General features: G+C 38.8%; 2 protein-coding genes across 6 annotated transcripts in view; one reads left to right on the top strand and one right to left on the bottom strand.

Moving 5' to 3' along the window:
* Positions 1–14,603, top strand: part of LOC109418959 (uncharacterized) — a 44,495-nt gene extending 29,892 nt beyond the window's left edge. For both annotated transcript variants that reach the window (XM_019693180.3, XM_019693181.3), the window contains exon 4: positions 14,151–14,603. In XM_019693180.3, the coding sequence (XP_019548725.3) occupies positions 14,151–14,350 (200 nt within the window). In that variant the 3' untranslated portion in view covers positions 14,351–14,603. The remainder of the gene's footprint in view (positions 1–14,150) is intronic.
* The window catches only part of LOC109418956 (mediator of RNA polymerase II transcription subunit 15), a 566,077-nt gene that overhangs the window by 137,411 nt on the left and 405,344 nt on the right, over positions 1–23,322 (bottom strand). The gene's annotated exons all lie outside the window — the stretch shown is intronic.

Raw genomic sequence — 23,322 nt, 5'->3', positions numbered from 1 at the left:
AATGGCATTCGGCCAAACACCATAGGCGTATCTAGGATTTTTTCCTAGGGGGTGCCTAGGGGGTGCCGGTTTAGTGGCTTCCAGGCTGCTTTTTTTGTAAAAAGAAATACCGATCCACCCTCAATTTCTTAGTATAATGATATACTGCGTCGCGGGAAAAATGAAATACATGAAATTTGTATCTTCAGTTTGAACTTAACTACTTAACAATTATCACGACCATCCCTTTTTGGATTGAAAACAATCAGGTCCATTAGAACACATTTTCGAAGCAATTATTAGACGTGTAAATCTCGAAAACTATGAAATATCCACAAATTTGCGTGTAACATGTATTCATCGTGACATTCTCTTTGTTTTATTGCATAATAATAACGCTTACAAAAATAGTTTTTAAGAAAAAAATTAAGAGCAGCATTTTTGGTTTGGCCACAACATTAATGGATAAAATGCGTTTTTTAGTTAGTCACGTGGACATGAAAATTCTTTTACAGAAAAATTGTGAGTATGATTCTCAAAACTCGGTTTTCCTGAGTTCTGTTCTGAAGCTTCACTAACATATTATCAATCCAGTTGAAACCCGGAATTTGGTGCGAGCAAACTTCGTTTTTTCTCATCGGGATTCTGATGTTCGCACCAAATTCGGATTTCGACATTGGTATTACATCTGATGAATGGAATGCTTTATAAACCTAATTTTTTTTTTTGATATTTGCCTTTAAGGACAAGGTATTTGGAGTACATAGTTCAAAATTTCTAGAGCACCGTTTTTTAGAACCGTTGAACGGATTTGGATGAAAATGCATCACGCTAATTGTTCAGTGGTTCTCAACAGCGTGATGCATTTTAATCCAAATCCGTTCAACGGTTCTAAAAAACGGTGCTCTAGAAATTTTGAGCAATGTACTCCAAATACCTTGTCCTTAAAAATTTTCCAATTACTCTTTAGGTAATTCCTTAGAGAATTCTTTTAGTGAAGCCTTTGGTAATCCACTCGACAATGGCTCTGGGAACATTCTCACTTTTTTTGGAAATATTTTCGGCAAGTCATCCTACTTTTTTGGATTTTCGTCCATTTTTTGGACTTTTATTATTTATGCTATTTGGTATTCCTTCGCCAATTCCTTCGAAAACTCCTTCGGAAATTCTTTCATAAAACGCTTCTATAACTTTATTGAAAATTCTTCAGACAATTTCATCTAGATTTCTTCAGTTTTTATGCAAGGAATTCCTGCAGCAGATGATTTCGGAATACCTTCGGTAATTCCGATGTTACTTGCATTGAACTTTTTTTTGAGAATTTCATCAGCAATTCATTCGGAACTTTTGGAAACTTCGATTTTTACTTTGGGAACTCCTTTGGTGATTCCTTTGGAAATTGATTCAGCAAATTTCTTAGAGATTTCGTCAGGGAATTTATTTGAATAAAAAATCTTTGACGATTCTTTCAAAATTATGTCAAGGTGATTCTACGGCAATTACTTTTGGAAATCTTTTTAAATTTTCTTCAAAAATTCCTTTGATTCTTTCGGATAATTCTTTGAGGATTTTGTTCGAAAATTGTTTTGTATTTTTTTATTGAAAATATTTCGAAAATTCATATTGAGATTGGATTTGACCAATTTATTTAAAAAGTCGTAATATTTTCTTCAGGAATTCCTCTGATAATTCTTATATAAATTCTTTTGGCAACTACTTCGAAAGTTCTAAGGTAGTTTTGATGGATTTTTTTCCGACAATTTTTTTTGGGAATCTGTCAGTAAGCTTTTCGTGAATTTCATAGGATTTTTTTTTTACCAAGACCAGTTGAGAATTTCTGATTTTCATATTCAGCAATTTCTGACACGTGGGTGAAAAAAAAACCTGCAAAAAATCTTAACTGCTACAAATGAAATGTAATATGTTATTAATTAGTATTGATTATAGCTTAAATTTATTTTACCAAATTAGAATGATAGTGTGTTATAATACACAGAACACTTAGATTAAGATGAAGAATGTAAACATTGATTGAGATACTAATAAAGATCATTAAAAAAAAATATTCAGCAATTTTTGGAAGTAATAAATATAAATAAAAATAAATCATAAATAATTTCAAAAACAATCACGATAAAATTGCCTGATACATTTGCAAAATAACTGAAATAATTTCAGAGGAATGGCCATTGAAATTATAGAAATAAAAATCCAAAGAAATTGCTGATGAAATTCTAATGAAACTACCGCAGAAAAAAAAAACAACCATGCCGAAGGAATCCTCAAAGAAATGACCATACTATGGTCTAGCGAATACGCAGTCGTAGGTTCAAATCCCAACAGAATGCGTTTTTTTTTCGCAAATTCATTTCTCAATTTGTCAATTCTGTGCCTTCTAAGTAATTACAAGTTTTTTCCGTACATTCCTATAGGATTTCACTAGAGATTTTTCTAGTAACACCTCCTAGGATTTCTCTGGAAATTCCAACTATTCCCGAAATTCGAAATAATTCTACTGGAATTCCTTGAAGAAGCCCAAAAGGATTTCCAGTAGATATACCGTGATTGATTTCTATAGTAATCTACGAATAAAAACTCTAGTGGAAATCCTGGATGAGTTTTTAGAAAAATCCTTGGAAGAATCAAAGGCATTTCTGGAAGTATCCTTGGAAAACTGCCTAGAAGAATCCTAGCAAGAATGCCAGGAGAAATCCCTAGAGGGATTCCTGCAGGTATCATAGTGAGAATTTCTGGAGGAGACCTAGGAGGCATTCCTGAAAAGAGCCGAAGCTGAATAAGCAGCAGAAATCGCTTATGGAATCCCAGGAGGAGTTCCTGGATGAAAGTCAAGAGGAGTTTCTGGAGGAATCCAATGAGACATATTTGGAGAAATCCCAGGAAAAAATCCTTTCGGATTTCCAGGGGTACTTCTGCAAGGCTCCTAGAAAGATTACCTAGAACAATCCCAGCAAGTTTTTGAAGGAAACCCTAGAGAATAATTTCTAGAAGAATTTCGCGATGTATTACTGTAAGAAATTCTGAACGAGTCCTAGGAGGCGTTGCTGGAAGAACCCTTGAGAAATTTATGAGAAAATCCTTGGATAAAATATCTTCGATAAAAATTCCTGGAGTAATCACCGGAAAGGTTCTCAAAAAGTCACAGGAAAAATCTCAAGAGGTATTCTTAAAAGGACTCTGGGGTGTGTCATTGTAGAAATCGCAGCGAAAATCCTAGGAGGAATGGCTGGAGGAAACTTTACAGGAATTTATAGAGAAACCTCATCAGGAATACCTGGGGGAATCCAAAGAAAAAATCTTTGGAATGCCTAGAGAAGTCCCTGCAAGAACCGGTAGAGGTATTCTGGAAGAATCTATAGAGAAGGCCTTGAAGAAATCGCAGCAGGAATTTCTGAAGAAATGTGAGGAAGATTTCCCGGAAGAATTCCAGCTATAATGCTAGGATAAATTCGTAATGGAATCACTAGAAGAGTTTCTGGACGTATCATAGTAAGAATTTCTGAAGGAATTGCTGGAAGAACCGTAGGAGGAGTTGTTTGAGGTATTATTGGAGGAAGGCCAAAGGGAGTTTCTGCAGGAATTCCATGAGGAATTTCTGGCGAGGAATCCTTGGAGAAATCCCTGGTAGGACACCAGGACACCAAAGAAATTTCTGCAAGAATTCCAGGAAGATTACCTGGCAAGATCCCAGCAAAAAAGTCGAGAGAAAGCTCTAGAAGATTCCGTAGCATAATTTCTGAACTACCACAGTTAGAATTTATTGAGGATGAATAGCTGGAAGAACCGCAGGAATTGCTAAAGGAATCCCTGATGGAATATCTGGAGCAGCGCTTCCCAAAATCAGTTTTCGTGGAACCCCCACGTGTCGCAGGCTCGCTTTTTCTACTCCTTTTAGCGAGCCTGCAAGAGGCTGGTGCGCCGTGAAAACGGAGTTTGGGAAGCGCAGATCTGGAGGAATTCCTAGAATTCCGGGAGAAGTAATTTCTAGAGAAATCCTAGAATCAGGAATACCGGGGATATCCCAAGAGAAGTTCCTCTAACAAATGCCTGGAGAAATACCTTTAGTTCTCCTTGAAAGAATCGATAGAAATATACTGGAGGAATCCCTGATGGAATCGCAGGGGGAGTTTCTGGAGGAATCTCAGGAAGATTTCCCGAAAGTATTGCACCAAGTACAGTGTATCAAACAATTGTCCGTACAGCAATTTTTTTGGCAAAATAATTTTTCATTCAAATGTTCATAACTTTTTTATACATCAATCAAAAACGCTGAACCAATCATTGACCAATCATGAACCATATATTAAAGCTCCATTGGTAAAATTTTGAGTGTTATTCGAATTATTTCTGAAAGTTATAGTACTTTTAGAAAAACTTATAAGATTTTTGAATACATTTTTAAAACATTATATCTCAGTATGCACTCGATGAAACTTATTCAATTTTTTGTGTGTTACAGTTGATACCTAATGTTTTCATATGCAGCTACTTTTGAAGTTTTATATTCACTACAAAATAATGAAAAATGTGCTTATGTAGTTGACGATGTTTTAAAAATTACCTTATTTTGCACATATAATCTGCCAAACGTTCGCCACCAACAGAAGTACATTATTTCATATTTTTTGTAGTGAATATAAAATCTCAATCGGAGCTGCATATGAAAGCCTTAGGTATAAGCTGTATCACAAAAAAATGGAAAAAGTTTCATCGAGTCCATATTGAGATATAATGTTTTAAAAATGTGTTAAAAAATCTAAAAGTTTTATAACTTTCAGAAAACTTATTCGATATGGTTCATGATTGGTCAAAATTTCAGTGTATTTCATTGATGTATAAAAAAGTTATGATCATTTGAATGAAAAATTAGTTTGACCAAAAAATTGCTGTACGGACAATTATTTGATACACTGTAAGTATGCCAGGTGAAATCCCTGGAAGTATTTCTGAAGGAGTCCTAATGGGAATGACTTGAACAATTCCAGCTGTAATTCATGAAGGAAGGCCAATAGAAGTTCTTGGAGAAATCCCCCGTGGAATTTCCGGAAGAGCCTCTGGAGGAAGTCCTGGTTAAATTCTTGAAGAAATCTCTAGAAGAATCACCGAAGGGATTTTTAGAAAAATCCCAGGATGATTTTCTGGAAGAATTTTCGAAAGAACTTTCCTAGTAGAATTCCTGAAGGTACCACAGTGAGAATTTTTGGAGGAGTTCTAAGAGAAATTGCTGGAATCCTAGCCACAGTACCCAGAGGAAGGCCAATATAAGCTCCTGGAGGAATTTCATGGGAAGTTTCTGGAAGAATCCCTGAATAAAATCTCTGAAGGAATTCCTGGAAGAATCAACGGAGGAACTTCTGAAAGGATCCAGGAAGGTTGTCGTGGATAATCCCACCAGGAGTTCCTGAAAAAATCCCAAGAAAAGAAGAATAATCTAGAAGAATCCCTAGAAGAATTCCAAGAAGTACCATAGTAAGAATTTTCGAAAGAAATACTACAAGAAAATGTTGGATCAATCTCTACAGAAATTTCTAGAATGTACAACCCCATCAGAACTGCCTGGAGAATCCTGAGGGAAGTTTTTTGAAGAAATATCGGGAGGAATCCATAAAGAAAGCCTAGAGAAATCACTGTATGATTAGATAAAAGTACTTCTGGAGGAATGCATGGAGAAGTCTGTTGATTGTTCTTACCAATATCCAAAGCGCCAAAACGTACGACAGGTACATATATAAGTAGTTCTGGGTGTGTGTTTAGTTTTATTCGAATGTGCCATTAAAAAATATTGGAATTTATTGTGTAAAATTTTAAATTTTGGGTGACTGTCAAGGAAAAATTCTAGGGGTGCCAAATTTGTTCTAGGGGGTGCCTGGCATCCCTGGAACCCCCCCCCTAGCTACGCCAATGCCAAACACGTGGACGATGCCTTAAGGTGAAACATCAATTAATACAAATAGGGCTGCTTCAATGACCGAATTAAATCTCTTCTGACGTTTCCATGAGCACTAATCTTCAAAATTCGTAAACAAATGCGTCTGATTAGGATTGTCTGCCTCTTTTTACAAGTGAGCAAAGGTAGAATAACCAAATGCAGCGTGTTTCGATGCTGCATTCATCACAGTTGTGGCTTTAAAATTTGGATGCAAAATTGAAATAGGATGTTTTGATGTTTCTCCTTAACTGGTTTTAGAAAAGTTTTTCTAGGACTATTTGGGCATTTAACACATTCGGGAGAATGTTACATTGGAGCAAATGACTTTTGGGCTTTTGTTACTTTGGAGCATTTGTCATTCGGGTGTTTGGAATTCGGGAGAATGTGACATGACCAATTGGGTTTTTTAATTTAAAGAAGGAAATTTGGCGTAACATATCAAAAAATCAGAAATGTATGTTGTTTTGTTTTTGAGATATGACTTTTTGAATATAGGGAGTCATATATTTTAGTACTAGCTACTCTAAAATTGCTTGAAATTGCAAATTCTCATAAAACTATGCATAGTATTGCTTTTTAAAGTGATTCCTGGTGGTTTTGGTATCCATAATATTATAAGGAATCAAAATATAATCAAATTTAAAAAAGTGTCTTGTATGGGAAAATTTGACCTTTTATTTTCAAAATATCATATCTCAAAATCTAAAAAACATACATTTCTGATTTTTTGATATGTTACGCCAAATTTCCTGAATTTTCTGATAAAAATATAAAACCAGGGTACCCTCTTTGGTCCCGAGACCATAAAAACGTGAAAAAACTAATATATTTGCATATTTTATAGTACCGTAAAATGGGGTGTTAAGGGACGGAGAAATTTTTCATCTTCATTAATTCATGGGTTCTTAAAACTTTCAGGACAAGCAGTCCCATCATTGTCTTGCTGCCTGCTCCGCGTATAGATTACAAAATTTAAGGATTTTTTGGAGAAATTGAAGATATTTAACAAAATGTGCGAATTTTTGGATAATATGAAAATGGGGTGTTAAGGAATTTAAGGGAATGAATGTAAAAATTCTTATATTTCAAAGAAGGATAAAAATTGATTGATAGTAAGCAGTGACTGTAATATTTCTTGAACATCACCGAAAATGATTGTCATAGTCCTGAAGGTGCAGGAACAGTTTCATTGTCATCTACCTTTGTATATGAGTTTTTTTTTTGTTAAAGCCTCGAAATCTGAAAAAATACCGTCAATTGTACCTGAGTGGCTTCAATTTTTAACAAACACATTATTCATAGTTACTATTTGGTCGGCGTTAAGTCAGAGTGGACTACGCGATTTTTTGGGCAGGTAAAGATAAGCGAAGGAATTCTATAACTCTGAATTTTTCGACGTTTCTTTGATGCAGGTGGGTCATTACATAAAAGAACTACAGTTTTTCAGAAAATAACGTGCTCGATTTGGTATCCCAAGTGCCTGCAGGACATTTCCCCAAAACCATTGAAAACCAGATGGTCCGGTCTGACTGAACGCCGACCATTTAGAGTAACCAAATTGAATAGTTCAGGCTGACCAACAGATTGTAAACTAAGGATGTGCATTTACAGTTTTTTGTTCACTTAAAAACTCATTTATATTGATATGTTTTAAATGCAAGCATTATTAGATGGTTCAGGGTGTAAACTGTGTATTCAATGCTGATATTTCAACTCTGGAACATCGCTGATAGGTCGTATTTTAGATTCTGATATATTTTAGCGGCCATGATTCATCTTCATAAATACTTTCTTTTGCAAGAGTTAGTGGCAGTCTGGTTTACATAATATATGGAACAAGTGAGCATAATCCACATTTTCAAAAAGCTGTCACGTTTTAGCGCCAATCATTAATAATATTTAAATAAGAAAATAGACGGAAATCTATTTTGAAGAATACGCCTTCGTTAAAACATAACAAAACACCTAAAGAACACAAACTTCTGTAAAGAGGGAACTACTGCGGCATTTAGTAATAAATATTTGACTATTTGTTTTAATTATATGTATCAATCTAATACTTGTTTCTTAAGATCTACATTGCATTAGTTGAATTTATCATCCATAGCAATTGTTGAGATGTATGTGACCCAAAATGAAATCCGTAATACGTCTTTCAGAAAAGTAACTGTCATACAATGAAACAATCGCCTCAAAACTTCATGATACAAATAAAAAAGTTATGTGAGAAATTTAATCCCCTAACACCCCACCAGTTTATGAAACTAAACTTTTTTCACAAAAAATGTTTGTGTTCAAAAACTACCCTAGTTTTTATTTATTTATTCATATGTAAGCATCAACAGTCAATGTTCGAGCGTGGAGCTCAAATTGCACGCCACCGGAGCTTTTACTTGTCCGCTGTAGCAACAGCGGTGCGCCAAATCACGGGAACAAGAAATATCACCAGGGAGACACCACATGTATCACCGTTCTGCACTGCACACATGTGGGCTTCACGAGTCCACACTAAATCGTGACGATACGATCACTGCGATCAAAGCATGCACGCACGACCGACGAATGCTTGATCATTTTATTGCCACCGTTGGCCACTGCAGATACGGTTACGGTTTCGGAAGGGGATAAAACTCGATTCTATTTGCTCCACACAGCACTTGTCTTTATTCGCGGGAAAGAACGAACGAGAGAAACACGGGATAGCTACCGTTTGCTTTGGAGGTCTATATTGTCTCTTGTACTTGTAGTTACATCAAATATTTTACCCTAGTTTGGTTTGAAATGAGTTGTAGAACATCTTACGATTACTCACATATTTTTCCTAATAATATTTCTGACCTCACAAATGAATGTTTCAATGGTAGCGAAATTGAGAGAAAGCAATGCCGTTCTATTTTTCATGTTTAGTGTCCAGTTAAAAACGTATTTTCATGACTGGTAATCCTTATAGTATTTCTTTATTTTCAACACACATTTGAATCGAATTTGGACTAAGTAAAACATTTTTTATACGGTTTGGCGAGTTTTCGAAGTATTGTGAAAAGATGAATTCCTTAACACCCCATGAGTCCTTAACACCCCATTTTACGATACTCTTTACATTTTAGCCCCTTTAACGTATTTTTCCTGAAAACTACAATTCAATAGCTTTCAAACAAAAAAAAAAAGAAGTTTAAAATCGGTCAAATGGTTCAAAAGCTACGATTTTTTGAAAATTTTTAGTTTTGAAAAACCTTGATTTTTTGGACCACCCTATATGAAAATTGGTCACCCTAATGACGAAATAAAAAAATACGGGTCTAATTATTTCCGAAGAAGAACTACAAGCCCACCAAGTTTCACGACAATCGGAGATGCGCTATATCGTTTTTCTATGGAATGGCTGTATGCTTAGTTCGATTGGCTATTTTCGGTGAAATGATCAACAAACAGCATTATTTGCGTAACGCGTTTCGGTCTACTACTCTTTGACCATCATCAGACGCCTAAAAACATTTATTTGTTACAAACATTCCATTCAACAAACAACACTTACATTCATGTGAGAATGTTTGTAATAAATAAATGTTTTTTAGGTGTCTGATGATGGTTTAAGAGCAGTAGACCAACACGCGTTACGCAAATAATGCTGTTTGTTGATCATTTCACCGAAAATAGCCAATCTAACTAAGCATATAAATTATCGCGGTGATCAAACCAAGTCAGAATCACCAGAATGTTCATGTCCTTCTAAAAAACGTTGCCGAAAACGACACTTTTCTATATGCTCTGGATCACGAGATAAAGAAGTCTAAAACTTTACTTCAAAACTAGCGCTACCTAGTGGTGAAATCACCAAATAATTGATGAATAATCAGAATGATCTTGTCCTTCTGAACAAATTTGTCAAAGACGACACATTTCTATCTGCTTTGGATCCCACGATAGAAGTTGAAACGTTACTTGTTAACTAGCAACACCCCCAGTTAATGAACGGTCTTATGTAGATCGATCAGTGTTGCCATCTGAGGTCATAATTCCAAATAGTGAATAGCCCTTGGTCAGTACTCAAACTTTGTCGAACACATGGAAAAGGTAAATTAGCATCTAGTGCGTGTATTTCAATGAAAATGTGAAAGTGCTCTGATTTTTTTACGTCCAATTTGGTTTACGCTGCTTACAAAATTCCTAACAGAATATTTTGGAAGTTTTTTTTTCATGTAGCTTACAGATGTAACATTTAATGAAATTTGAAGAAAATTCAAACCAAAGAATTATCAGGTACAAGGTTTGATTCCAAACAGCAGAAACCTGCAGAATTGCATTTTTAAGTAGAATCTGAACACAAAGAAGAACTTCTGGCGAAATTCTGAGAATTTTTCTTAAAAAAAATTCTAGTTGGTTTCATGAGTAAGGGAAAACGAGTTACGTGACCCTTTTTCTTAATTTGCCTGTAATTTTAGGGAAAACACTTAACTAGATCCATTTTTTGCAGAAGATCACAAGTAAGCATTTTTGAAAGTTTATTCCTAATAGCTGTGTGTTTGAAAAGAAAAGAAACACCTTTTTTTTTGGAAATTATCTTTTTTTGAAAATGGGGAGACTTGATCCCCCTTTACATGATATACCCAAAAATGATAATAATCTAGCACATTTTCATCATAGAATATACTAGAATTTCTTAAAATATATGCTAAAAATATCTGAAATATATACTAAAAATATTTTAGATTCCGAAAGAAAAACTAATCTCCTCAGTCTTCCCCACATTTTTGGTAAATTTCAAAGGAAAATCATATGGAAGTTCATATTGACCAACTTGTATGAAACTTGTTTGGAGAGGAAGTCCCAAAATACGATTTTTTCAAAAATCTTTTATCATAACCCTTTGAAGCCGAAATTTTTCTGAGCACTATTATGGAGTTTTTTCCACGTATTTCTGTGGTTTTGGTGCTCATCGGCATAAAATGGGTAGAATATTTTTTCTGGATATCATAGGTCCTCCAAACTGTTCTTGAGTTTAGATCCTAAAATCTAAGGGTGTAACGGTAACTTATTTCATTATACAAAGTAACAACTTATAATCTATCGTGTCCAGTAGGTCTTCTGAAAGTTCAATAGACAGTACCAGATCTGTTGAGATATCCTAGATAATCCAAACCGTGCTCGAGTTTATATCCTAAATTCTACGGGTGTAACGGTAACATCATCAGATCAGCTGAGGTCATCCAAACTATTCTGATGTTTTAAATCTTGCATCTACAGCAATTGAAGTTTCTGTTTTGGCTATATAGAGTTATGTTGCATAATCTATTATACTTACTGGAGCTGACATAATATAATCCGAGAATATGACAAATATTCCATATATTGAGAATCGTTCACATTGTCTTGCATTATTTAACTTGGAGTCTACAGCCTTAATAATATCTTTTTTACTGTTTTGAGTTACACAACATTACCAGCCGTAATGATTGTATTTAATTTATTTATTAAGCGTTAATAACAATTTCAATAAAACTGAATCAATAACTCTTCATAATGACTATAACGAATGCAGATTTCAAAAAATAAGTATCATAAAAGCTTACAGCCTAAAATATGAAGGTACTTAAAAATTCCTACTAGTATTTGAAGAATATTAGTAAATATGGTTCATTATGTATCAGGCTAGCATTGCAAGTGAAGACATAAAGTAATGTATTCCATGAAAGATTGGATGACCTAAATTATCACAACACCATCATGGAGTGACCCTTGAGAGTTAGGAGGTTCATGGATCCTATTTGGTTGTTCAACGTTACCATCTAAAACGAAATCCCCTTATGTTACAGTGGTTGTTTTTATCAACTAAACTCAATAACAGTAAGGATGACCCATAATATCCGAAAAATATATAGCACCACTAATTGTTCCTCGAACTGCTTTGGTAAATGCAGTTGATTATGTAACACTACTTAGCATAGTGGCAAAAGCTATAATCACAAGTGTAGACCTGAAGCAATGATTTCCGGAGTAGTTTGGTTGATCTGGAATATCTCAAAAGAATCTTAGAATGACTTATGAAATGCTAGGAGGATTACATATTACAGTAGGATGTGAAATTTTACAGCTCATTGTAAAAATAACTACTGTGACTGTCAAGAGCTAAACCTCAGTTTGGGCAATCCCAAATATTCAAAGGTTTATAATAGTATCTAGTGGACTTCAGGTTGATCCAGTAATCGCAATTGATTATGCAACGTTTCTCAGGTTATCAGATAAGGCTGCTGTTGCGAGAGTAGTCCTAAAGTTCTGAACTCTAAAGTAGTTTGGCTAATCTGGATTATCCTTATGGTGTCTCTAAATGACCTTTCAAATTTCAAGAACTTCACGGATCCCAGCAGATTATGCAATGCTTTTATTTATGGCGAAAGCACATGAAATTATTCTTGTAGATTTGATGTACTTCATTATAGGACAGTTTGGATGACCCAGCATGTTCCAAAGGTTTATATAATAATATCTAGTGGACTTCAGGTTGGTCCAGTAACTGCGGTTGGCTATGTAACATTACTCAGTATAGCAGATATGTCTATTGTCTACTCTTGCGAATGTAGACCAGAAGTTCTGAACTCCAAGCTAGTTTGGCTGACCTGCAATATCCCCATAGTGTCTCTAGACTTCAAGAGCTTTGCGTATCCAGCAGATTATGCAGTGCTGTTATTTATGACGAAAACACATGAAATTCATTATAGGACAGTTTGGATGACCCTGGATGTCCCAAAGGTATATAATAATTTCTAGTAGATTGGTCCAGTAACCGCAGTTGAATATGTACCGTCACTCAATATAGCAGATACAGCTACTGTTACGAGTCTAGACCTAAAGTTCTGAACTCCAAGGTAGTTTGGCCGACCTGGAATATTCCTATAGTGTCTATAAAAGGCATTAAAGATTCAGGAGTTTCACGGATCCCAGTAGATTATGGAATGCTATTATTTATGGCGAAAACACATAATGCCTTCTTGTAGACTTAAAGGACTTTATAGTTGGACAGTTTGGAGCATCTAGAACATCCCAGAATATAAAACATCTTTTGATATTCTTGACTTAGGTTTAATGAATACATCTGAACGTAACCCATATCCAAATTCAGGTTTTACAACAACTGGTATGTCAATTATTTAGTTTCTCCAAACTTCATGATGTTAAGGATGTTCTAGGTTGTCAGTTAAGTCTCAAATACAAATATTCCCATTTTTCCTTAATAGAGGGCTCAATTCGCAATGATTATTTGATTTGCTTTGCTGAATTCATTGCCTGCAGAAAAGCTATCTATGTTAGCCCGTTTACGGTAACTTGGAATCCGGAACAGGTCACTGTAGTTCCAAATGACCTTAAAGTATCCAAAGATATGAACACTTGATGATTCAGATGTAAAAACTTATTGTCCCACATAAGATCTGTAAAACACTACGAAAATATCTCATTTGGCCAACCGACGTCATCCCACTGGGTGTCCGTATAAATCTGGGCCCGGTCATCCAACTTGACCAACCGGTGCATTCTATGAAACGGTAGCCATTTCCGGTTGTTCTGTCATATTTTCATCAAAATCGACTAAAAATTAAAGAAAATAGAACAGAATGAACATCAAAATTTGGGTGTGTAAAATTCGTCAGGACTCAAGGGTTAGCCCTCCTTGTGCAATAGGGTCATTTTTGATCCCAACCTTGCAAACCCCAGCGAGCTATTCCCAACATGATGCACTATTGCTTTACCGTCATCAACTATGTTAATTATTCTTTGTCCCTTGGTTAAACTTCGTTGAGTGGTGCATAAAACAAATATGTTTTTTCATCTTTCTATCACTATAATTTTATCTGCAAGATAATTTCCTTCACGGCTATAACACATGGAAGTTACTGGTGCAGTCTTTTGCTGCGTGCCATTGACAGCTGCATAAAACCACCGCATATCGTGCCAATCCATGTTTTTTTTTGTGTTTCAGTTATCACACTATCTTTGTGATGCACTGTCCTGCAGTGGTATATTCGTTTCTGTTTTGATCTTCAATCTTCTATAAAACATGAATCAACTGTATATATACTAAATTTGCTTGTATTTTCATCAATGTTGACCTTGCATACTTGATGGACTTGTTTGGTGGCTCTGAACTAAACAAATAGTTCAGCTTTCTTTTTAATTTTTGTTGTATAAAATAACTTTAACCATGTCCCATTTCTTCTCTGCCCCCATACAGTGGTCAACGTGTACGTGCTGGTCAGCCTGGTAGTGCTGTATCGGATGTTTGCCAAAGGACCCCTCCCTGCCAGTCAGAACAACTTCGTTCGATTTGACAACGAACGAGACATCGAGGGTCAGCTGCCGGCCGCTGGCGGCCAACAACAACAGCAGCACCAATCACAACAACAACAACCAACAGCACTGAATCGAAGCTAGTGATGAGTGATGACTATAGATAGCTTATTTTAGTTGGTAGATGATTGATTAAGGTGATTTTAGTGATCTAGGAGGAGCATGAAGACCTATTACATTTGTGCTGAATGCGAAAGAGATGTCTCTGGAGATGTCCAATGGTCAAATTACGTTGTTTGTTAGTCTAGGCTAGTGAGAAAGAGGCATTCGAATTGTGTAAATATATAAGTATTATACGAGAGACGCTGAATTAAATGTTGAATAAGTAAGCAAAAAAGTGTTTAAATTCGATGCGCAGTTATTTTTTTCCCTCTCATTTCGAAGTGTTCAACTGATGTTCGCATGGATTTGGCATTGGATCAATCAGTCACGAGATGCTGCACACGGTCAGCATTGGTGCGTAATTGATTTTTCAACAAGCAAGAGAGATTGAATTTTCTGATGGATGGTAGGTAAATCGATTTTCACGTTCGCATGAAATCCGTTGGATCAGGTAAGATCGATGAACTTTGTATGCCGGGGGTACATGTGTGATGCAACGGAAATATTTAATTCGTTTAAGTGGAACCATGGTTCAAGTTGCATCACTAACTCACTGTTTGATTTACGAATTTTCCCGTTTGTAGTTGCAGCAGATGTCTATAACATGAAGCATTCAGTTTTTTGTTGTTGTATAGTAGCGATTAACAGGGAGCTTGCTTCAAATGCGCTTCCGACATGCTGGATCATCATTCGTTATCACAAAACGCGTGTGAATATGAGCTACATTCCAGACCTGCCCGTTGATGGCAGTTGCAATTATAATGCACACACACTCTTCATTGTTAACATCTCATTCGTTGACTGGCAGGCATGCATAGTCTCAGCCCACGGAAATTCTATTCATCAAATTAACCGCACCTGGATGGAGCCGAGAAAGACGCACGGAAAACACAAAAGATGAACAATATCCACCTACTTAACATCGTCGTTGCTACTGTGGCTGTGTACTAACATGTCCCGGTGTCTCAAATTACTCTCATCTCAACGCATCTGTAGGTATAGGTAGCGTGTACTACCTACTAGCGTTTGTCACTGGGAAGTGATACTGGCGGCGGTCGTCTTGAATGGGAAACGCAACGTAAGTCATCTCGAATTATGATGAACTCTGGCTCTCCTCCCAACCAAGTGGATAATAGCAGGTTTGTTGTTTTCTTTTTTGCGTTTTACGTTTGATGTAAGCGGAGACGAGTTTCAACGTAGCGAACAACGACGTCAACGCAAGCAAGTAGATGTCTCATTAGCTTTCTTCTTGTGGATACGGATCTTTAGCTACTCATTTCGTGTTGGAAATGCTTCACCGGAGATGTAAGTGGAATGGCTAATCTAATTATAAGGAAAACTGTGTATATGAGGCAGTTTCAAAATCATGTATACGAAATATTGTAGTGAAACGTATTAAGATAAAATAAAATACAATCGTGGTCCATGTCCATGCAAGCTAAGCAATTGCATGATCATTTCCTGCTTCTGTACATTCGATCTGTAATGTTACGTGCCAGGCGCCATTCTCACTGATAGATAGGAGATCGCCAACACTTTTTTCAATCACCTTACCTAATTTTACAGCTCTTTTTCCACTAGGGCACTGCGTGAGCGATTCCAATTGACAGCTGCACTTGCTCTTAGTGCAACGCCTTAATGTATTCTATTCTAATAAATGGAGTATCCTTTTAGACGCTGCCACCCACTTCACGCCCACCGCAATTTCTAAGCTGTCTCGTATCCAATCCAGCTGATTTGTTGAGTGCAGTTTGTGATTACTATAGACTCATCACATACAAAAAATGAACTAAATTGATTGGGAGACAGCCTGGAAAACGCAATGGACGTATAGTGGGTGGCAGCGTCTAATTGGAGACCCGACTGGATATCGAACTGGTTGCCTTTGTGCTGCTGTCACGTTTCTACCCTGTCCATGGTAGAATGATGAGCACGAGGATATTGATGTGTGGCTCTTGTAACTTTTTTCAGTCCGATTGGGGGTCCATTATGCGTTGCCGTTAGCCGTTATCCAAGTTTCCGGGTCCGTTTGAGCGTATGCTCAGAAGACGGTCAGGTGTTAGCCGCTCTCGGGGGGGAAGAGCAACTGACGAAAAATTGCAAGTCTCGGGGCTGTGATCGAACCCATGGACATCCACTTATTAAGTGAACGTGTGACCACAACGCCACGGTCCCCGGCGATTGCCCACACTTATACACTGGTTCAAGCAGTAATCTTGTGAGTTGATTGTGTAATTGCAGCAGATCCGACGATACAGGATTAGCAACTGCAGCTGGTCAATCAATCCCGTGATTAACCCTCTAATGGTGGTACGGTAAAGGCTGGATAATTCGCACAATACAGATCCCATTGAGATCACTAGCATCTGCCAAGTAACTCCTATCCCTACGTCCGCATGGCACCGGCCGAGCTGCGAGCAACCTTAGGGAAGATCACAACAGCGTCTGATCCCCATGTTATAGGCAGCTGATCAACGTCCGATTGCCAGGGAATGACTCTAAGCTCAACTGTGAACTATGGTCCTCCGGAAAATAGGGTAAAAAACATTATAAGGACAAATTAGCAACAGAATAATACGAACCGAGACCAACGGTAACGACCCCAGCGAACAAAAAAGACTTGCGATTGGAAACTCGGTACGTGGAACTGCCGATTTCTTAACTTCATTGGGAGCACCCGCATACTCGCCGATCTACTGAAGGACCGCGGGTTCGGCATCGTAGCGCTGCAGGAGGTGTGTTGGACAGGATCCATGGTGCGAACGTTTAGAGGTAGTCATACCATCTACCAGAGCTGCGGCAACACACACGAGCTGGGAACAACTTTCATCTTGATGGGTGATATGCAGAGGCGCGTGATCGGTTGGTGGCCGATCGACGAAAGAATGTGCAGGTTGAGGATCAAGGGCCGATTCTTCAACTTCAGCATAATAAACGTGCTCAGCCCACACTCCGGAAGCACTGATGATGACAAGGACGCATTTTACGTGCAGCTCGAACGCGAGTACGATCGCTGCCCAAGCCACGACGTCAAGATCATCATAGGAGGTTTAAACGCTCAGGTAGGCCAGGAGGAGAAATTCAGACCGACGGTTGGTAAGTTCAGTGCCCACCAGCAAGCGAACGAAAACGGCATTTCTCAGACATTATCGACGTCAGGACCTATCGTGGCGCCAACATCGACTCCGACCACTATCTGGTGATGGTCAAACTTCGCCCAAAACTCTCCGTCATCAACAATGTACGGTACCGGCGACCGCCACGGTACAACCTAGAGCGACTGAAACAACTGGATGTCGCCTCAGTCTACGCGCAGAATCTCGAGGCCGCGTTGCCAGACGAGGGCGAGCTCGATGAGGCCGCTCTAGAGGACTGCTGGAGTACAGTGAAAGCAGCCATCAACGACGCAGCCGAGAGCACCATCGGATACGTGGAACGGAATCGACGGAACGAATGGTTCGACGAAGAGTGCAGAACGGTTTTGGAGGAGAAGAACGCAGCGAGGGTGGTAATGCTGCAGCAAGGGACTTGACAGAACGTGGAACGTTATAATCAGAAGCGGAAACAGCAGACCCGCCTTTTTCGGGAGAAAAAGCGCCGCCTGGAAGAAACGGAGTGTGAGGAAATGGAACTGCTGTGCCGTTCCCAAGAAACACGGAAGTTCTATCAGAAGCTCAACGCATCCCGCAAAGGCTTCGTGTCGCGAGCCGAAATATGTCGGGATAAAGACGGAGGCCTTTTGACGGACGGACGTGAGGTGATCGAAAGGTGGAAGCAGCATTTCGATCAGCACCTGAGCGGCGTGTAGAACGTAGGCACGGAAGCCCACGGCAACGGAGGAAACGACGACGCCAGTGCAGCGGAGGACGGAAATGAACCAACTCCCACACTGAGGGAAGTTAAGGATGCCATTCACCAGCTCAAAACCAACAAAGCAGCTGGTAAGGATGGTATCGCAGTTGAACTCATCAAGAGGGCCCAGAAAAGTTGGCCACCTGTCTGCATCGGCTGATAGTCAGGATCTGGGGAACCGAACAGCTACCGGAGGAGTGGAAGGAAGGGGTAATCTGCCCTATTCACAAGAAAGGCGACCATTTGGAATGTGAGAACTTCAGGGCGATCACTATTTTGAATGCTGCCTACAAAGTGCTATACCAGATCATCTTCCGTCGTCTGTCACCTAAAACGAATGAGTTCGTGGGAAGTTATCAAGCCGGCTTCATCGACGGCCGATCGACAACGGACCAGATCTTTACCGTACGGCAAATCCTCCAGAAATGCCGAGAATATCAGGTCCCAACGCATCACCTGTTGGTCGACTTCAAAGTGACATAGCTATGGAGAATCATGGATGAGAACAGCTTTCCCGGGAAGGTTACCAGACTGATAAGAGCAACGATGAATGGTGTGCAAAACTGCGTAAGGGTATCGAGTGGACTATCAAGTTCATTCGAATCTTTTTGGGGACTGCGACAAGGTGGCGGATTCTCATGCCTACTCTGTTACGGGTATAAATATTTGTTACAACTATAAGACAGAATAATTGTTAAATGTGTTATAAATTCTATATTCGTGCGTTCTTTGTGTTATATGTTTTATTTTAACTTGTAGATATTCCCCGAGTTTTAATAGACATTTATAGGGTTCTGGAAAATAAAGGCCTATAAAATGCAATCCAATATTGATTGCCAATTTTCAGGCGACTTCGGGCAGAGGTCAAGTACTAGACATGTAAACCTTTCCCTGCCACGGACTTCAAGTTTTTTATCTTAAGTATCGAACCCCGAAACGGGATGCCCGATTAGGATTAGTTTTCCTAGACAAAACCAAGCTATGAACACAGCGACATGCTGTGAACTAAAAGGCAAACTGCCAACTAAAATACAATTCCAGGATGACTGATGGACACAAACCCTTACATGAATCCTCGTCATCCTGTGATCGGAAGATGTTATCCATCTGGATAACAGGGCACATTTATGTTATGTGTTGTGCTGCGTCAATTTGTGATGTTCCTAATTTGTGCATTTGTAGGGTTTTATGTGTATCGTGATATGTTGATCCTTTAATAATAATTAATTTATTTTATTTTTGTAACAACTCTTCAACATCGCTCTGCAAGGTGTGATGCGACAACCCGGGCTCAACAGCCGGGGAACGATTTTCATAAAATCGGGTCAATCTGTGTGCTTTGCGGACGACATGGACATTATTGCTAGAGCATTTCCCAAGTAGCACACTTGTCACTTGTACTTTTAGCAATTTAGTGTTTATTGGTTAGAAGTGAGTCACAGTGACTTCTGCGTAACAAAAACCTGCGCCGCCGTGACTCTTCTGTGACAAGTGTGTTACTTGGGTTGGAACGGTGGCAGAACTGTACACCCGCCTGAAACGTGAAGCAGCAAAGATCGGTCTGGTGGTGAATGCGGCTAAAACAAAGTACATACAGGTAGGCAGAAACGAACACGACCGGATCCGTCTGGGTAGTAATGTTACGATAGACGGGGATACCTTGGAGGTGGTGGAGGAATTCATCTACCTCGGATCCTTACAACGTGAGCCGTGAAATTCGAAGGTGCATCACCAGCGGAAGTCGGGCCTAATACGGGTTCTAGAAGAAGCTGCGGTCGAAAAAGAATCACTCACGTACCAAATGAACCATGTACAAAACGCTAATAAGTTCGGTGATCCTCTACGGACACTATACATGGACCATGCTCGAGGAGGACCTACAAGCGCTCGCAGTGTTCGAGTGACGCGTACTAAGGACGATCTTCGGCGGTGTGCAGGAGAACGGTGTGTGGCAGCAATCGATGAATCACGAGCTCGCTGCGCTCTACGGTGTGCCCAACATCCCGAAAGTAGCCAGAGCCAGAAGGATACGGTAACGGTGGGCAGGGCGTGTTTCAAGAATGCCGGCCAACAACCCTGCGAAGTTGGTGTTTGTCAACCATTCGGTTGATACAAGAAGGCGAGCAGCGTAGAGAGCACGATGGGCGGACGTGATCTGGCGAGCTTTGGGCGTGATCGACGTTGGAGAGATGCAACTGCAAATCGAGTATTATGAAGGCAAATGGTTGATTAAATGTTATCATGAATTTGATGTTAAACTAAAAAAAACAACATCAAAACGAACTTGCATTCGTTTGGGACCGTGAAACAAATTTTGGGAAGCTATGGCAAGTTAATAGAAAAGTAAAAGTAGGAAAAAAACAGTAGTCATTAGATAATTGCCATTGACTGGTGGTCGAAGAACCGTATCAGGGTAAAATTGATAACCTTTCCTGATTTGTTGAAATGCCAAATTACGAGTGTCAACCTACAAGGTTCGTTCCATTCGAGTGCAAAATGATGTATTTCAGTTGCGATTTGGGAGCGTCGTACATACTGGCCAGCCAAAAGAGAATGGTTCTCAGAAAAAAAAAAAAACGCTTTTGAAGGTCATCCAATCCGTGTGAAGACATGTGTTGATGATAGTTGATGATGATACCTCAATGCCTCAACAAACTGGAAACAGTTTTTTTTTTGTGTGCTTGCGCAACGGATTTACGGATGGTGCTTATTTTGGTACATACATTGTACATGAATCTTATCGGTTCCTCTTCGTTTAGAGTTGGCTTCTAATGCGAGTGTGCAAATTATACGGCGTTGTTGACTTGACACGAGAACGAGAAGATCAACAATCATCAGTGTATACCAGCTTTAAGCAAGATCACGCGAACGGTGATGACGGATAATGCGAGATAAGTATCGAAGTTGTACCTACCTGGTGCTTGAGCTAACTAGCAAATGGAGGAGCCAAATCTTTCAAGTGCATGTAGTGGAATGGAAACATTACATAAACGTTGGTCAAGGTCGAACTTAAACCGCAAATGATTGACGTGGCGTGTCAGTTTAACTTGTGACGTGTTTCCAAAATTACTGCGCAAAGCTGTTGACCTGTTGGAGGTGATCATCATGCTCATCCTATAGAGCACAGAAAACAGACATTCAATTCTATTTTCAAAACACAGTTGTATGTACAGACTGAGGTAATGCTATCATTTTTTTTTAACTTGTTCAATTAACATGGAAATGAATATTTCACAATCTTCAGAGGCCTCCTCAATGTAACAGATTGTAATTTCACTTAATCGAAGAGAGCATTTCCATTACGAAAGGTTCTTGGACCGACCGGGAACGAACCCATCACTATCAGCATGGTCAAACTGAATACCCACGCCTCAAAAACTGTGGCTATAGGCACCCTAGTGAAGTGAACATCTATTATAACGTGGAGAACGGCAGTCAATGGATGCCGAAATCGATTGATGTTAAAAAGGATGATCCTAAAAGCACACCCAGATAACATTAAAAAAAACGCTATTTTTTTTATAGGTTTTGGGGGCTGTCCATAAACCACGTGGTCATTTTTTTGGGACTTCTCAACCCCCCCCCCCCCCCCCCCGCGTGGTCATTAGTCCATACAATTTTTTTTATTCGTCCATACAAAATGGTCATCGGCCGAGCCCCCCCCCCCCCCCCCTCATGACCACGTGGTTTATGGACAGCCCCTTGAGAACCGTCACAAAACCTAATACCTTTTATTTTGGTTTTATGGTAGTTTTGAGAACCTCTTCTAGTCTATTTGACTTAAAAATGCTATTTGGGAGGGTTACTAATTACTCTGTTACCCTATTTGACCCCGTATCCTGATGATATTATTTTCCCACCAGTTCAATCAGTAGCTCGTTCACATTCCATCACATTTAAGAAGAGGTGGATAAACATATGAACAGTATATATGTACATTAAGGTGGCCCACACTTATATGAAAAACAAAAATTTCGAAAAATGCCAAGTCTTACCTCCTCAATCAGTTATTTAGGACTCCCAGAAGCTACGTTCAAAATTTGAGCAAAATCGGTTGAGCCTAAGGGGGCGCTCAAAACCCTTGAAGTTTGTATGGGAAAACTTGGCCAAATGTATGCAGAAATTTTAAGTTTTCGAATTTTGCCGCTGGGTGGCACTGCAAGCGTTCAATAATCAAATCCTTTGATATTATTGTAGGTGACTATATACCAAACCACTTTGTCGAAGACCGTAAAGTGATCCAACGTCTGTGAAAAAAGTTATACCCTAGAAAAAGTGAGGATAAACTTTATTGATATTTTTCCAATACATGTAAAGGAATAATATCAATAATGAAATCTCAATACTTTGCCTCACTTTGCCTAGGGTATAACTTTTTTCACAGCCGTCGGATCACTTCGCGGTCTTCGACAAAGTTGTTTGGAATATAGTCACCTACAATAATACCAAAGGGTTTGATTATTGAACGCTTACAGTGCCACCTAGCGGCAAAATTCGAAAACTTAAAATTTCTGCATACATTTGGCCAAGTTTTCCCATACAAACTTCAAGCGTTTTGAGCGCCCCCTTAGGGTCAACCAATTTTGCTCAAATTTTCAACGTAGCTTCTGGGAGTCCAAAACAACTGATTTAAGAGGTAAGACTTGGTATTTTTCGAAATTTTTGTTTTTCATATAAGTGTGGGCCACCCTAATGTACATCCATAACCTGATTTATTGCTATGATTCTCTAGCTTCCGAAATCAAGTCCGCCATTGCATCCACTATCTTGTTGGCTATCTTGGTTGAAAACAAGACGCAAAATAAAAAATTTTATCAAGCTATTTTCGGCAATGTTGAAAGATGAATTAAAATTCCTCATTAACTGAAACCTTGAAAGAGGTTAAAATTTTCACCGTCGCACCGTCATTAATGAGCAACTACACTGACAGAAGAATGCCTGTTTGAGCAGATGGGCCAGCTAACAGCTAGGCAGCTTCTACCGCTGCGCTACGACATATTGTGGGAACCTTCTTGAGAGGAGGTTTCTTGTGTTCAAGGTCGGCACATGCGCCATTAAATTCGAATAAAACAACCAAAATAAATAGAGAACCTTTGTTTGAC

The sequence above is a fragment of the Aedes albopictus genome, chromosome 2 (assembly GCF_035046485.1).
Source record: "Aedes albopictus strain Foshan chromosome 2, AalbF5, whole genome shotgun sequence".
In the NCBI taxonomy this organism is placed as follows: domain Eukaryota; kingdom Metazoa; phylum Arthropoda; class Insecta; order Diptera; family Culicidae; genus Aedes; species Aedes albopictus.
The sequence above is the reverse complement of the archived record's forward strand: the minus strand, read 5'-3'. Positions and strand labels throughout refer to the sequence as shown.